Source organism: Anomaloglossus baeobatrachus, chromosome 8, assembly GCF_048569485.1.
Source record: "Anomaloglossus baeobatrachus isolate aAnoBae1 chromosome 8, aAnoBae1.hap1, whole genome shotgun sequence".
NCBI lineage: Eukaryota > Metazoa > Chordata > Amphibia > Anura > Aromobatidae > Anomaloglossus > Anomaloglossus baeobatrachus.
Genome location: NC_134360.1, coordinates 70,041,009 through 70,057,269, shown reverse-complemented (window position 1 = coordinate 70,057,269; position 16,261 = coordinate 70,041,009). Strand labels below are relative to the sequence as shown.

Below are 16,261 nucleotides of genomic sequence, written 5' to 3'. Positions count from 1 at the left end.
TTGGGCAGATTTTGATTACTGTGTAATCGCACATTGACTCGGTGCCCAAAGATTTATCTAGCGTTCTCCAACCTGCACCAGTATGAGGTCAACTTTTGTTGGCTGTTTTTATTTTTGCAAGTTGGTAAAAACTGGGTAAATTGGAACCTGTCACATCACACATGCAGCCCGATCTGTGGACAGCGTATAGTAAAGGAGTAGTGGATCAGAATGATATATAGGTTTGTTGGGAAAAGATTCAGGCAAACTTGTCTTTTATACATTGAAATCCATGGTGTTTGTATTTATAGGAGTCCAGTGGGTGGGGCTATTAGTATTTGATAGCTGTGTCTGCATAGACAGTACAGGGAAGACTGTCAGTCACTAGTAGCCCCGCCCAGTGGACTCATATACATGACACAAGGGACTTCAATGAATCAAATTTACTAAAACTTTTCCCACAAAAATATTTGATTGGTCTGATCAGCTTCTGCTGCTCTGTAACATCCTGCCTACAGACTAGATGCTGTTTTTTACATGATAGGTTCCCTTTACAGGGAATCTGTCAGCAGGTTTTTGCTACCTCAACTGAGAGCAGCATGATATAGCCAAAAAGGCCCTGCATTCAATGATATAGAACAGAAATTAGTGGCTGCAGCTGTTCTGACAGTGAAAGATTTGAGATTTTGCATGTAGCAGAGCTCTGGGAGCTGTCCCCGCTCACACCAGGCTTAAAGGGAACCTGTCATCACAAATTTAGCTATAAAGCTAAAAGTTCCCCCCTCTGCAGCTCCTGGGCTGCATTCTAGGAAGCTTCCTATAGTTTTTGTGGCACCTTTTATCCCAAAATAAACACTTTGTAAACTGGTACCTTTTCGTATGTAAATTTCTTAAATTTTCCATGTGGGCGGGCTGCCTGGGGTCCGTTGCTGTTCCTCCAGCATATTTATGCCGCCCCCGAACGCTGATTTTGAAAGCTCATGACACCGCCCCTGGGTGCCCGTGGTCCCGCGCATGCGCTGTTACACTGTAGCGGTGCCGTGCACTGTGTGCACGTGTGACCGCTGTGACGCTTTGCGCGGGCACGAGGTTATGGGCGGCGCTGTTAGTGTCATCAGTAAGTGCCGCCCATAACCTCGTGACCGCACTTTGCCCTATTCCTCCAGCGTTATGCGCAAGCGCTCGCTGGCCTGATGCCCGGACGTCCCCTCCTTCCCTTCCGGAGGGGACGTCCGGGCATCTGGCCAGCGAGCGCTTGCGCATAACGCTGGAGGAATAGGGCAAAGTGCGGTCACGAGGTTATGGGCGGCACTTACTGATGACACGAACAGCGCCGCCCATAACCTCGTGCCCGCGCAAAGCGTCACAGCGGTCACACGTGCACACAGTGCACGGCACCGCTACAGTGTAACAGCGCATGCGCGGGACCACGGGCACCCAGGGGCGGTGTCATGAGCTTTCAAAATCAGCGTTCGGGGGTGGCATAAATATGCTGGAGGAACAGCAACGGACCCCAGGCAGCCCGCCCACATGGAAAATTTAAGAAATTTACATACGAAAAGGTACCAGTTTACAAAGTGTTTATTTTGGGATAAAAGGTGCCACAAAAACTATAGGAAGCTTCCTAGAATGCAGCCCAGGAGCTGCAGAGGGGGGAACTTTTAGCTTTATAGCTAAATTTGTGATGACAGGTTCCCTTTAAAGTGCACATTTCCATAAACAGAAGTTGCTAATCACAGAGGGGGCTGAGTTGGACTCACAGCTGCTGAGACCCACTAATGATAAAGATAACAGGCTTAAGCTAACATTGCAGGTAAACAAAAAAAAAGACTGAGATAAGAGGCAGGGCTGAAGTCTGTGTTGTAACACATGCAGCATGCTGTCTTCAGGGCACATTGCAGAGATCTGATGACAGAGTCCCTTTTAAGTAATAAAACACAAATATATGTACTGCAGGGTAAAATGAATGGGGGTAAAAAAGCTGATTAGACCCATAGTGCAGAATTTTTAGGTAAAGGATAAGCTTAGATGATTGCATTGTGAGTGCAGGTATTGTCGGATGGACAGATTCTCCCATTTGTCACCCTCTGGGCCGGTAATGTTGCCCTTTTACACTGTGCACATCGTTCCTCTGTAATAAACACATTTACATAATGTCAATTTACTGATGTTTAAGGGCTTATTTTCTTCTTATGTATTTGAGCATTTACATCCATGTCAGAAAATTGTAACCCTCTGCAGTCGTAACCCCCAGCCTGGCATATTGGGTTGGGGCGATGCCCTAAGGCGCTCCTCCATTGTGGCGGCTCAGACCATTTGCTTTACTCTCTCTCCATATGTTTGTGTTTTCTACCACACTTCTATATTTATTTATATCCGTAGTTTGGAACAAGAATAAGGGACCTCCAGCTGATAATGGGACATCGGCCTGGGGAGAGCCGTCTGAACCTGCCTCCGGATGGGGAGAAGGCGAGGAGACAGGACCTCCTACCCCAGGGTGGGGTAACGCAGCCCCTGTAGCTCCCAGTACCATGAAAACTGGTGAGTCCCACAGCAAACACTTGAGAGGTTGGTTTCAGTTTTACTTCCTATGGTTGGGGTTGTCTTCTGAAGATTTTGGTTTTCTGTGTTACGTATTCTCTACGGGGTTTGCAAGGGTAAGTGCACGAAGATCAGAGGCAAAACCATTTTCTTTTCTTTGCAGGTACGAAAACTATGCAAGACGGCTGGGGAGAGACTGAAGGACCGGGGGCAGGGACGCGTCACAGCAGCTGGGATGAGGAGGAGGAGGGCGGTGTCTGGAACAGTGCAGGATCTCAGGGAAGTGGCTCCTCCCACAATTCGGCTGGGTGGGGCCAAGGAAAGAAACCACAGATCAAGGTGAGCCTCTGCTCACTCAATAGAGTATTAGCGGTATTGTCACGGAAGAGATTTGTTTGGCGCCTGGCTCTGGGGTATGGCCACACATTAGATGGCCGCTGGCCAGATAACTGTTCTGCCGATCGTTGGACCAGTAGCGATCTCGGCGGGCTCACCAATACACAGGCAGAAGGAGCGCTCCTTCACTCTTTACACAGAGCGATGACGCCAGACACATCATGTGTTATCTAAAAGAAACCAAAAAGCATCACCAGTCCAAAGTCAGCCATGCAAGATCCTTAACTCTCCTGCTAATGCAATGTCCAGGGCCCACAGAGACATTAGATTGTCAGCCAAACCCATTAATATTGAGGGTTTTGGCGATATTGGTCTAATATTTAATGGGGGGGTGACAAATAAGGGTTCCTTTCTGCATCTTTGGCAAGGCTAAAAGGCTTGGTGCACTATGCACATGCCACACAGCAATGATTGACTGTCCAGCCGGAGTGTGTACTGCCTGAATTGAATCCTCGGCTCTCCATGCATTTTTTGACACTGCAAGAGCCAATTGGGTACACACGCAGTGTCAATACGGGCGTGCTGTCCTCCATCTCTCCTGTCTGCCTCCACCGCTCAATGCACAAAGGATCACACAGCTGCTTGATCCAGTGTGCAGCTGGTAGGCGCTGCAGACTAGACAGCGGGGCGACAGCAAGCACTGACCTTTTAGACTCGTGTCAGTGCAGGCGAACGAATGCGGAGGATTCGCTTCAGGCAGCGCAAGTAAGCACTAGCAATCAAGCTAAGGGGAGGTGCACGGCATGTGGATGGAAGGGGCGGGACAGTGCACCTAGACCTTGGCCACACTAAGGCTATGTGCCCACGGAGACAGTGTCCTGCAGATATATCCGCAGGACATTCTGCAGGAGCTCCCAGAAATTTTTGGTGTGGAGGTCCTGCGGATATGCTGCGGGCATTCTGCATTAAGGATACATTACAATGGCTTAGGCACTGCATCCTCAATGCAGAGCAAGTGCTGGAGTGATCGGTGAGTTCATACTTACCTGTATCGCACAGCAACTTGGTTTCCGGCCGGCTCCTGGAGAAGATGGCGGGGCCTGGACGAGCTCCGGCTGTCAGATGACCGGAGCTCGGGCGGTCACATGACCGCAGCTCATGCAGGCCCCGCCCACCTCTTGCAGCCCGCTCCTAGCTCCGTCCTGCTCTTCTACACTGAAGGAAGAGTCTCCGGTGTCTTCAATCAAGGCAGGTTAGTATAGAGATTGCACGGAAAAATCCGCAGGAATAATTGACATGCAGTTACTTGCAGCTATGGAAAATCCGCAGCGTTTTCTGTAGCCGCACATACCTCAGTATTGATACAGCACTCCCCAAATCCCGTAGGATAACATGGGGAGTGTCTGTACTTGGCTAAACCTGCGGATTTATCTGGAAAGTCCCGAAAATTTGCAGGTTTTCTGCGGCAAAATCCGCAGGTATTTTCTCGTGGGCACATAGCCTAAGAGTTTGTCTACAAGTTCCCATGTGCCAAGTGGTGCAAACTGTCAAGTGGAAGTAATGTGATCCTGAACAAACAGATCTACTATTAAAGGGAATCTGTCACCAGGATTTGGCCACTTAATCTGAGAGCAGCGTAGGGGCAGAGATCCTGATGCCAGCGATGTCGCCTACTGGGCTGCTTAGTGTAGTTTTGATAAAATCACAGTTTAATCACCAGTAGATAATCATTACAGGACTACTTGGCGTGCTGCAGGTAGTCCAGCATATTCATGAGCTCTGTATAACTGCTAGATCTGCAGCAGAGAAAACATTGATTTTATCAAAATGACATCAAACAGCTCAGTAAGTGACACATCCCTGGAATCAGGGTCTCGGCCTCTACATTATGCTGCTCTCAGATGGGGGAGCAAAAACCTGGTGACAGATTCCCTTTAAGTCAGCACATAAAAATTTGTATGTAAATCAATTCTTCTGTTTAGACTTCACCCATTCACTAAAAACTGCATCGTCTTTTTAATTACAGGGTCCCCTAAAAGGGGGAAACAATGATTCCTGGATAAGCCCATTGTCCAAGCAGTTCTCAAACATCGGATTACTGGTAAGCCACGTTTGCTGTAATGCTTAGTGTTCAGATGCCAAACACAAGGACATATAAAGCTGTCACCTTTGCCTCCTCTGCCTCGGCATGTGTTACACCTAGGCCTTATTCATGAAAATACCTCCGTGTCAGAATACAGGACAGGTCCTGGTTATGTGGTTTCCCTGGACCTAGTCTCTCATTTTGATTAAGGCCAATGAGTTTATTATTATTATTTATTCTTTCTTTGTCGCTCCATTGGGAGACCCAGACAATTGGGTGTATAGCTTCTGCCTCCGGAGGCCACACAAAGTATTACACTTTAAAAAGTGTAACCCCTCCCCTCTGCTATACACCCTCCCGTGCATCACGGGCTCATCAGTTTTTATGCTTTGTGTTGAAGGAGGCACACATGCACACAATGCTCCACATTTTAGTCAGCAGCAGCTGCTGATTATATCGGATGGAAGAAAAGAGGGCCCCTAACAGGGCCCCCGGCATGCTCCCTTCTCACCCCACTCAGGTCGGCGGTGTTGTTAAGGTTGAGGTACCCATTGCGGGTACACAGGCAGGAGCCACATGCCGTTTTCCTTCCCCATCCCTTAGGGGCTCTGGGGAAGTGGGATCCTAACCGGTCATCCAGCCACTGGGACCGGGCTCCCTCCGCAGCCCCTGGGGGAATCTGCTGGACAGGAGACGGAGTATCGTCAGGGACATGGCCCTGCATCTACAGGTACTCTGTGTCCCCGTTGGGACGGCGCATGAAGCACCTTGGCCTCAGACGCAGCTGCGACTGCGGTGTGGATTTTTTGTCTGGGACTACTGCGCCGACCGTGCCTGTTTGTCGGCCGCGGTTTATACTTTAGTCCCCGGCTTTTGCGGCCTACTGTGTTAAACTCCCGCCCCTGAGCCTGCCAGTCAGGGAGAAAGGCGGGACGGTCGGTATGATGCCGACAGTGAGGGCTGGAGCACACTTCGCTGCCCTCCGTCCCCCTCACTGATGTCTATGGGCCACCAGGTTCCCGCACTTTTGCGGTGCCGCCCACGGCTCTCTCCTCCCCTCGGAACGCCGGCAGCCATTGTTATAATTCTGCCGGTGGAGGATCTCAGAATCTGCAATGGTTTCCCACTGCTCTGGGAGAGGGGGATCCTAACCGGTCGCCATGCAGGGACCGGGCTCCATCCGCAGCTCCTGGGGGATTCTGACGGACAGGAGACTGGACATCATCAGGGACAGAGCCCTGCATCATAAGGTACTCTGTGTCCCCTGAGGGACGGTGCATGCAGCATCTGTGTTACAAATGCCGCAGCGGTTGCTGAGTGGTTTGTGAGACTGGGACTACCGCGCCGACCGCGCCATGTTTGCCGGCCGCGTTTTTAAATTTAGTCCCCGGCTCTTGCGGCCTAGTACCATATACTCCCGTTCTCAGGCCTGCCAGTCAGGGGTAACGACTGGACGGCCGACTGGACGTCGGCAGGGAGGGCTGGAGCATACGTTGGTATCCTCCTTCCCCCTCACTGAGCACTGTGGGGCACCAGTTTTCAGGTGCTGACCCCCCTTGGTGCCGCAGTGTATATGTATGTTTATTTATATGGTATATGATCTCACTGTCCGGCAGCATTATTTGCTTTTGGCTGTATACCCTCACTGAATACTCTGCGGACGACATGCTGTTGTCTGCTCTTAAAGAATAAGGGTGCCAAGGCACTGGCTTATTTTACAACCTGTACCATATTACAGGCAGGTTCCACATACCCTCATTGTGTACAATGCTTGGCCCCGAGGGCACTCACTCAGCCGGAGCCTCCGGCACTGGTGGGACCCTCGGCCAGGTGGTACCGCCGGTTTCCACTGCACAGATGACAGGGACAGAGTTTGCATGTTGGAATCAGCAAATCTCTGAGTAGCTTTCACATTCCAGGACTCAGTCTATGGACAGAGGGTCTGCTAAGATACTGGAAGCCTTGCAGTCCAGACCGATAACACAGGGCCAGGGAGCTGTGAGTTCATCGCTCCCGGGTCCCTCTGGGTCGGTACAACAAGGGGCTCCTGGGGTAACACCCAGATCCCACGGTGAGAACTCCGTCACGGACCGCGGCCTCTGATAGGCTAAGCGGGCCCGCTGGGAACCTTCCCCGACTTCATCAGGAGTGCGTGTTTCGATCACTCTAACTCCATAGGGGCCGTCCAGAAGCACAGAACTTTACAGACAAGCGCTTACTAAGCGCCTTTTTGACACGCGTTACCCTTTCCCCCCTGACGTTGTTAAGGTTTGGGCTCAGTGTCACAGGGTGGATTCTCCAGTCTCTAGGCTGGCGGCTAGATCCGTAGTATTAGGGGCAGATGCCATCTCTTACGAATGCCACTGACAGGCAAAATAAAGCTTATGATGAAATCCATCTATGAAGCCATAGTCGCATCTTTTGCTCCAGCCTTCGCAGCCGTGAGGGCACTACAAGCTATCTCAATTCTCTGGCTGAGATTATTGCGGTTGCACATACCTCTGCCCCGCAGGTTGTGTCCTTCACTTCTCAGGCGTAGGTTTTTTCGTTCTACGCCATGAACGCCGTTCCTGGACTCTGCGAGCCGTACAGCGGTAGCATCCACCAATTCGGTGGCAGTCTGCAGGGCCATGTGGCTACGTGAATGGAAGGCAGGCTCTGCTTCCAAGAAGTTCTTAACCGGTTTGCCATTTTCTGGCGACCGTTTGTTTGGCGAGCAATTGGATGAAGTTACTAGACAGTCCAAGGGAAAGGTATCGTCCTTGCCCCAGTCCAAAGGTTTCGGTCATTTCGGTCCTCAGCAAAGTTCCGTGCCTCCACGTCCAACAGGTCAGAGGAGGGCTAGAGGAACTCTTCTGCATGGCGGTCTAAGTCACAAGGCGGCTTCCTCATGACTTCGGCCTCACCAAGACCGCGTCCTTGGTCGGTGGCAGGCTCTCCCGCTTTTGCGGCGCCTGGTGGCCACATGTCCAAGACCGATGGGTGAGAGACATTCTGTCTCAAGGTTACAGGATAGAGCTCTGCTCTCGTCCTCCGACTAGTTTCTTCAAAACATCTCCGCCCCTCGAGCGAGCCGAGGCACTTTTTCAGGCGTTGAACACTGAAGCCTCGATGTCACAAGGAGACTTCCTAGCATCAATTGACATCAAGAATGCTTATCTCCATGTGCCGATCGCACCCGAGCTTCAACGCTTTCTGCGTTTCGCCATCAGGGACGAACACTTCAGTTCGTGGCACTGCCATTCGGCCTGGCGACAGCCCCACGGATCTTCACCAAGGTCATGGCAGCAGTGGTGGCGGTCCTACAGGGCCACTCGGTGATCACTTACCTAGACGATCTTCTAGTCAAGACACCCTCCTGGGTGGCATGTCAACTCAACCTGACCATTGCTCTGGAGACCCTCCAGGGGTTCGGGTGGATCATCAAATTTCCAAGGTCAAAACTGACACCGACCCAATCACTGACTTGCCTCGGGATGGAGTTTCATACTCTCTCAGCGATAGTGAAGCTTCCGCTGCATAGTCAGCGTTCACTACAGACAGGGGTGCAATCTCTCCTTCGGGCCCAGTCACCCCTTGAGGCGCCTCATGCACTTTCTAAGGAAGATGGTGGCAGCAAGGGAGGCAGTTCCCTTGCGCAGTTTCGTCTGCGTCCGATTCTATCGGACACCGCAAATGGGACAGGAGGTCGACGTCCCTAGACAAGAACGTCTCTCTTCCCTTGCAGCAAAACCTCTCTTCAGTGGTGTCTTCTTTCCACTTCCTGTGCGGAGGAAAAATCCTTCCGGCCCCCAGCTGAGGCTGTGGTCACGACGGAAGCGAGTCTGTCAGGGTGGGGAGCGGTCTTCCTCCACCACTCGGCTCAGGGAACCTGGACTCCGACAGAGTCCTCCCTTCAGATCAATGTTCTGGAGATAAGGGCAGTGGATCTAGCCCTAAAGGTGTTCCAGCGGTGGCTGGAGGGCAGGCAGATCCGAATTCAGTCGGACAACGCCACGACGGTTGCGTACATCAACCACCAGGGCGGAACACGCGCAGTCGTCAAGCCTTCCGAGCAGTTCGGCGGATTCGGCTGTGGGCGGAAGCCACAGCCTCCACCATCTCCGCAGTTCACATACCGGGCGTAGAAAACTGGGAAGCAGATTTTCTCAGTCGCCAGGGCATGGACGCAGGGGAATGGTCTCTTCACCCGGACGTGTTTCTAGAGATCTGTTGCCGCCGGGGAACGCCGGACGTCGATCTAATGGCGTCTCGGCACAACAACAAAGTCCCGGCATTCATGGCTTGGTCCAAGGATCACAGAGCTCTGGCGGCAGACGCGCTAGTTCACGACTGGTCGCAGTTTCGACTGCCTTATGTTTTTCCTCCTCTGGCACTACTGCCCAGAGTGTTACGCAAGATCAGGTCAGACTGTCGCCGCGCCATCCTCGTCGCTCCAGACTGGCCAAGGTGATCGTGGTACCCGGATCTGTGGCACCTCACGGCGGGTCAACCGTGGACACTCCCAGACCGACCAGACTTGCTGCCTCAAGGGCCATATTTCCTTCTGAATTCTGCGGCTCTAAACCTGACTGTGTGGCCATTGAGTCCTGGCTCCTAGCGTCATCAGGGATATCTCCAGATGTCATTGCCACCATGAGACAGGCCAGGAAACTAACGTCCGCCAAGATCTATCACAGGACTTGGAGGATCTTCTTATCCTGGTGCTCTGATCAGGGTTTTACTCCCTGGCCGTTTGCCTTGCCCACTTTTCTTTCTTTCCTTCAATCCGGAATGGACAAGGGCTTGTCTCTCGGCTCTCTCAAGGGACAAGTATCGGCGCTTTCCGGTCCCACCTTACAAGCGTCCGTTAACACCCTCGGATCTTAACAGGGTGCTGACGACTCTTCAGAAGCCACTTTTCGAGCCGATGCGGGATCTCTCTATCTCGCCTTTCGCAAAGGGTGGCCTTCCTAGTGGCAGTCACATCACTCAGAAGAGTGTCTCAGCTAGCAGCGCTGTCATGCAAAGCCCCCTTCCTGGTGTTTCACCAGGATAGGGTGGTTCTACGTCCGGTCCGGACTTTCTCCCTAAGGTATCCCCGTTTCATCTCAATCAGGATATCGTCTCCCCCTCTTTGGGTCCGCGTCCAGTTCACCAATGTGAAAAGGATTTGCATTTATTAGATCTGGTGAGAGCACTCCGGCTCTACATTTCTCGCACGGCGCCCCTGCGCCGGTCTGATGCGCTCTTGTCCTTATCGCGGGCCAGAGTAAGGAATTTCAGGTTTTCAGGTCAACCTTGGCTCGGTGGATCAAGGAACCGATTCTTGAAGCCTACCGTTCTTTTAGGCTTCCGATTCCTGCAGGGCTGAAGGCCCATTCTACCAGAGCCGTCGGTGTCCTGGGCATTGCGACACCAGGCTACGGCTCGGCAGGTGTGTCAGGCGGCTACCTGGTCGAGTCTGCACACTTTCACGAAACACTATCAGGTGCATGCCGATGATTCGGCAGACGCCAGCCTAGGTAGGCGACTTCTTCAGGCGGCAGTTGCTCACCTGTAAGAGGGGGCCGTTTTTCGGCTCTTTTTTATCGAGGTATTCTTTTACCCACCCAGGGATTGCTTTTGGACATCCCAATTGTCTGGGTCTCCCAATGGAGCGACAAAGAAGAAGGGAATTTTGTTTACTTACCGTAAATTCCTTTTCTTCTAGCTCCTATTGGGAGACCCAGCACCCGCCCCTATTCCCTTCGGGCTGTTGTTCTTTTGTGTACACATGTTGTTCATGTTGAATTGTTCTTTTGGTTCATGGTTTCAGTTCTCCGAACATCCTTCGGATTGAATTTACCTTAGACCAATTTATAAGTTTCCTCCTTCCTGCTTTGGCACCAAAACTGATGAGCCCGTGATGCACGGGAGGGTGTATAGCAGAGGGGAGGGTGTCACGAACCACCGGGGGGGTCACTCAGAAATCCCCCGCGCTGGCTACCAGTACGTCACAATCGGGGGGTAACAAGTGGGGGGTCACCCCTCCTTTATACCTCCCGACCGACAGACAGAGCACGTGACGCGCTCTCTAGCGCCCCTCTTATAGTCAGGCCAATTATGGAATTGCCCGACAATAAGCAAGGAGGCCGCTATACTACTTATGCCGATTATTGAAGGGTCCCCGGTGAGAGTAGGGTATATATTCCCCCGACCTCCACGGGCGGAATATATAAAACCTCCCCGAATCTCACTGGCCTCCCCACAATAATCCTTGGCACAACTCGCTGCCACCAACCGATTCACGGTAACTATTAGCCGAACACACAGACGTGGGATTCAAGATCGAGATAACAGAACAGCCCAAGATTAATTATATAATTTAATCGGCCTAAAGCCACACTAGAACTACAATATATACAATAGGGGATCTACAGAATATACATATGTCAGAGTACAGTTACAATCAAAGCATGGTACACAGTTCCAGCAGTTACCTTGTGCGTCTGGCCACAGGGGGGCGCTGTAGGCCAGGTTTCTAGGATCCTTCCCACAGATGTTTCCTACACGTGACCCCCAGCGAAAGAACACTGGAAAATGGCCGAAGTAAGGTTATCAACCTGGGCAAATCCAGGTCCCCTCCTACCTTAGTGACCTCAGAGGGAGCACTGCTCCACCCCTGGCTGGAGTTATGGACAAAATCCACAACATGGAATATGGCCATAACTTGGCCTGGGAGCGTCGTAGGCGGACGCCGACGCTCTCATTGTGACAGCTATGAATTTAGCTACAGAACGAGAGGACTCATGACTTGTCTACTAGTTCCCCATTGGCTGATATCACGCCTGGGGTATTTCCCCAGGTCCTGCTCCCATAAAAAGGGTGTGCCAGCATCGTCCGCATGCGGAGACACCATTTTTATGGTTGCCATATTTATCGGAAATATGGCTTGCGAGATATGAACCATTTTTTACTGGAGTCGTTCTGTCTGGATACTTCCATAGCCTTGCTAATTAGATAGCAGCCCCTACTACAGGGTCACGGCAGGGAGTCATCCTGTGTCCATTGTTCCCACATCATCTCATTTCCATATCACAGGAGATGGCTGTTGGAGGTGTAAGTGGGATGTGACACCTTCCCAGATGGTGGACATTGAGAACAAGAAGGGAGGGGGCACTGCCATGGAGTGATGAGAGCGATTATGACTGGAAGTCATAATTCATCTTCATATCCCAGGGTTTGCCTCACACCTCCCCCCTTTTGAGGGCGCTAGGGGGCAGCACACTCCGGTGTTCCCCCGTGCGCCCGTCCGCGACCTCTCCTTGTCGGGACAGCCCGTCTGCGTTACCGTGGTCCCGGCCCCTTTTGTGGCGAATGGTGAAGCTGTATTGCTGGAGCGCAAGGCTCCATCGCAACAATCGCCCATTCGTCCCAGAGACGGTGTGCAACCAGCTGAGGGGATTGTGGTCCGTCTCCACGATGAAGTGGCGCCCGTATAGATAGGGTTGCAGACGCTGCAGGGCCCACACTATGGCCAGGCACTCCTTCTCCATCGTGGAATAGGCCACTTCCCTTGGTAACAGCTTCCTGCTCAGGTACAAGACTGGGTGCTCTTGGCTCGCAGAGTCCACCTGGCTGAGCACCGCACCGAGGCCGAAGTCACTGGCGTCGGTCTGTACTACAAACGGCCGCGTGAAGTCGGCTGCCTGTAGCACGGGCGGGCTGGACAGGGCGTCCTTTAGGGCCCGGAAGGCTGTCTCGCAGTCCACTGTCCAATCGACTGCAGAGGGCAGCTTCTTCTTGGTGAGGTCCGTCAAGGGCTTTGCCAGGCTACTATAGCATGGAACAAACCTCCTATAGTACCCAGCGGTCCCCAAGAAGGACATCACCTGCTTCTTGGTCCTGGGGGTGGGCCAGGATGCGATGGCCTCCACTTTCTCAGGCTCGGGCTTCAGTGTTCTCCCACCTACCCGGTGACCGAGGTACTGGACCTCGCTCATGGCCAGCTGACACTTTCCCGGCTTGATGGTCAAACCTGCCCGGTGGATCCGCCTGAGCACCTGTGCTAGATGCTCTAGGTGGTCCTCCCAGGTGGGACTGAAGACGGCAATGTCATCCAGGTACGCGGCCGCGTACCCTTCAAGTCCCTTGAGCAGGGTGTTGACCATCCGCTGGAAGGTGGCAGGGGCATTCCTCATCCCGAATGGCATCACCGTGGACTCGTACAGTCCAAATGGGGTAATAAAGGCAGAGCGTTCCCTGGCCTTGCGAGTCAGGGGGATCTGCCAATATCCCCGGCTCAGGTCCATGATGGTCAGGTACTGAGCCCCGGCCAACTGATCGAGCAGGTCATCGATGCGTGGCATTGGGTACGCATCGGCGACCGTGACAGCATTGAGCCCCCTGTAGTCCACGCAGAACCGAGTGGTTCGGTCCTTCTTAGGGACGAGGACTACAGGCGAGGCCCAAGCGCTGTTGGATGCCTGGATCACCCCCAGCTTCAGCATCTCGTCAATCTCCTGGCGCATGTGTTGCTGCACCTCCAGGGAGACCCGATATGCTGAACGCCGGATCGGGGGATGATCCCCAGTGTCCACGTGATGGACAGCCAAGTCAGTCCTTCCGGGCTGGTTGGTAAACAACCCCCGGAAGGGGTGTAGGGTGTCCCACAGCTGGGACCGTTGGTCCTCCAAGAGCTGGTGGCCAACCTCCACATCCTCAATGGATCCGCCTGCCCTAACCTGGGCTAGCATATCCAAGAGGGTTTCCGCTTCTCCCTCCTCGGGCAGGTTGCACACGGGGAGCGCACATGCCTCCCGCTCATGATGTGCCTTCATCATGTTCACATGGAAGGGCTTCCGCCTTCCACGGGCAGGGTCCAGGGTGACCAGGTACGTCACAGGGTTGAGCTGCTGGTACACGAGGTATGGGCCTTCCCAGGCTGCCTGAAGCTTGTCCTGTGGTACGGGGACCAGTACCCACACCTTTTGACCCACTTGGTAGGTCCTCTCACAAGCGTTCTGGTCGTACCAACGCTTCTGATCGGCCTGGGCTTGAGCCATATTGTCGTGTACCAGTTGCGTCAAGGCCTGCATTTTGTCCCGGAAGCGCATGACATACTCGATAACCGACACTCCAGGGGTGGCCAAATCCCCTTCCCAAGCCTCTTTCACCAGAGCCAGGGGGCCCCGCACACGTCGCCCGTACAGGAGCTCAAACGGTGAGAATCCTGTTGAGGCCTGTGGAACCTCCCGGTAAGCAAATAACAGGTGTGGGAGATACCGCTCCCAGTCACGCCCATGGGAGTCGACCAACATCTTAAGCATCTGCTTTAAGGTGCCATTGAACCGCTCGCACAGGCCATTAGTCTGTGGATGGTACGGGCTGGCCACCAGATGTCGCACCTGGACTTGCTTACAGAGGGCCTCCATCAGCTGGGACATGAATTGGGTCCCCCGGTCAGTGAGCATTTCCTGGGGAAAACCCACTCGGGAGAAAATCTCCAGCAATGCGGTGGCCACCTTGTCAGCCCGAATGGACGACAAGGCCACTGCTTCTGGGTACCGGGTGGCATAGTCCACTACCGTCAGTATGAAGCGTTTCCCGGAGCTGCTGGGGATGGCCAGCGGGCCGACCAGATCCACAGCCACCCTCCTGAAAGGCTCATCGATGATTGGCAGAGATACTAGTGGGGCTTTGGGGTGTGGCCCCGCCTTCCCCACTCTCTGACAGGTTTCACACGAACGGCAGTAGGCAGCCACATCGGCCCCCATTTTTGGCCAGTAGAAATGCTGGTTTAACCTGGCCTTGGTCTTAGCGATCCCTAGGTGTCCAGCCATCGGAATCTCATGTGCGATCCGCAACAACTCCGTCCGGAACGGATAGGGTACCACCAACTGTCGGTCCCTGGGCCACGCCTCCGGTGAACCCTGCTGGACCGTGGCCCGGTACAGCCGTCCTTGGTCCCAGACCACTCGCTCCGGGTCCGAGTCCGAGGGAGGCTGTGCCGCCTGCTCCTTAAGAGCTTTCAGGCTGTCGTCAGCTTCTAACGCTGCCTGAAACCCCTGACTAGATGTGGCCAGAATCGACGAGACTGTCACATCTTCAGTCAGTACCCCGGGACCTGTGTCCTGGCCTCCACCTGACTCGGCTGCCACTTGGTCAGAAGGGGAAGAGCTATCGGACCTCCGGGAGGCCCCTTGGCTTCCAGCACTCCCACTGCGGGTGACAGCGGCCACAGCCGCTGCGACCGTGGGTCGTGCCTGCTCCTCCTCCGTTCCTGACCAAGTCGCCGGTTCAGGCAGACCTACCTGGCTTCCTGACACCCCGGTTGTGGGGGAACCATGCACCGAGATCTTACCTGGGAGCACTTCCGCTCCTGGACCGGCCCCAATCTCACCTGCCTGTTCCCCTCCTGCAGCAACAGAACCCCGCTGTGAAATCTCTGGGGACCCCACATTTGCTGTGGTAGCCCCCACCCCACACACTGGTCCTCCCCCTGCAGCACCCTGCTCTCTGCTTATCCCTGCAGAGGGCAACAGATCCCAGCTCACAGGCTGATTACTTGTAGAGGCATTGTCACACCTTTCTCTGACCCCCTCCCCTGTCACAGCTGCAGCTGTGTGTGTGTCTATGGTGTCTATGCAAGCAGAAATATCAGAGTTCACTCCCTCCTCCCTTACATCATTCATAGATAACACATTAACATTGTCCGGAGGCATGTCAGTACTGGCTGAAGGTTCAGCCCTTGGTTGGGGCCCAAACTGGGAGGTTATCTGCCCCAAATCTGTCCCAAGTAGCACGTTTGCGGGGATCCGATCAGTTACCCCCACCTCCCTCACCCCTCGCCCTGCGCCCCAGTCCACATAAATGTCAGCAACAGGCAGCGCCGGGTCAATGCCTCCAATCCCGGAGACAGCGAGGGTTTTTCCAGGGATCAAGTCTTGGGGGGACACCATCTCAGGCCGCACCAGAGTCACCTCCGAGGCGCTGTCTCGCAGTCCCATGGTCACAGACCGGCCGACGGTGACAGGTTGGAAGCTGTCCAGGGACCTACCACCACCCCCACCCACACAATACACCTTGGGCGGCCCTTGGGACGGGGACGGAGCCGGGGCCTTGGGACGCTGAGGGCACATGGCCTTGAAGTGTCCAGGTAGGTTGCACTGGTGGCACCGTCTTGGTTCTGCCACGGGCCTGGAGAGGGGAGTTGAGGGGGACACCCCCTGCAGTCTAGGGGCAGGTGGGGCAGTCGCAGAGTTCATCTTACCCCCTCTCCAGGTGCTGCTGGTGGTCTGCTCTCCTGGCCTCAGGAGCCCGATTGTTGGTGTAGTCATCGGCCAGGGCAGCTGTAGCCGT

General features: G+C 53.8%; 1 protein-coding gene across 1 annotated transcript in view; it reads left to right on the top strand.

Moving 5' to 3' along the window:
- TNRC6B (trinucleotide repeat containing adaptor 6B) overlaps positions 1-16,261 on the top strand; it is a 189,137-nt gene that overhangs the window by 87,180 nt on the left and 85,696 nt on the right. Inside the window, exons 6-8 of the mRNA XM_075321778.1 lie at positions 2,362-2,520; positions 2,684-2,859; positions 4,883-4,957. Coding sequence (XP_075177893.1) covers positions 2,362-2,520; positions 2,684-2,859; positions 4,883-4,957 — 410 coding nt within the window. The remainder of the gene's footprint in view (positions 1-2,361; positions 2,521-2,683; positions 2,860-4,882; positions 4,958-16,261) is intronic.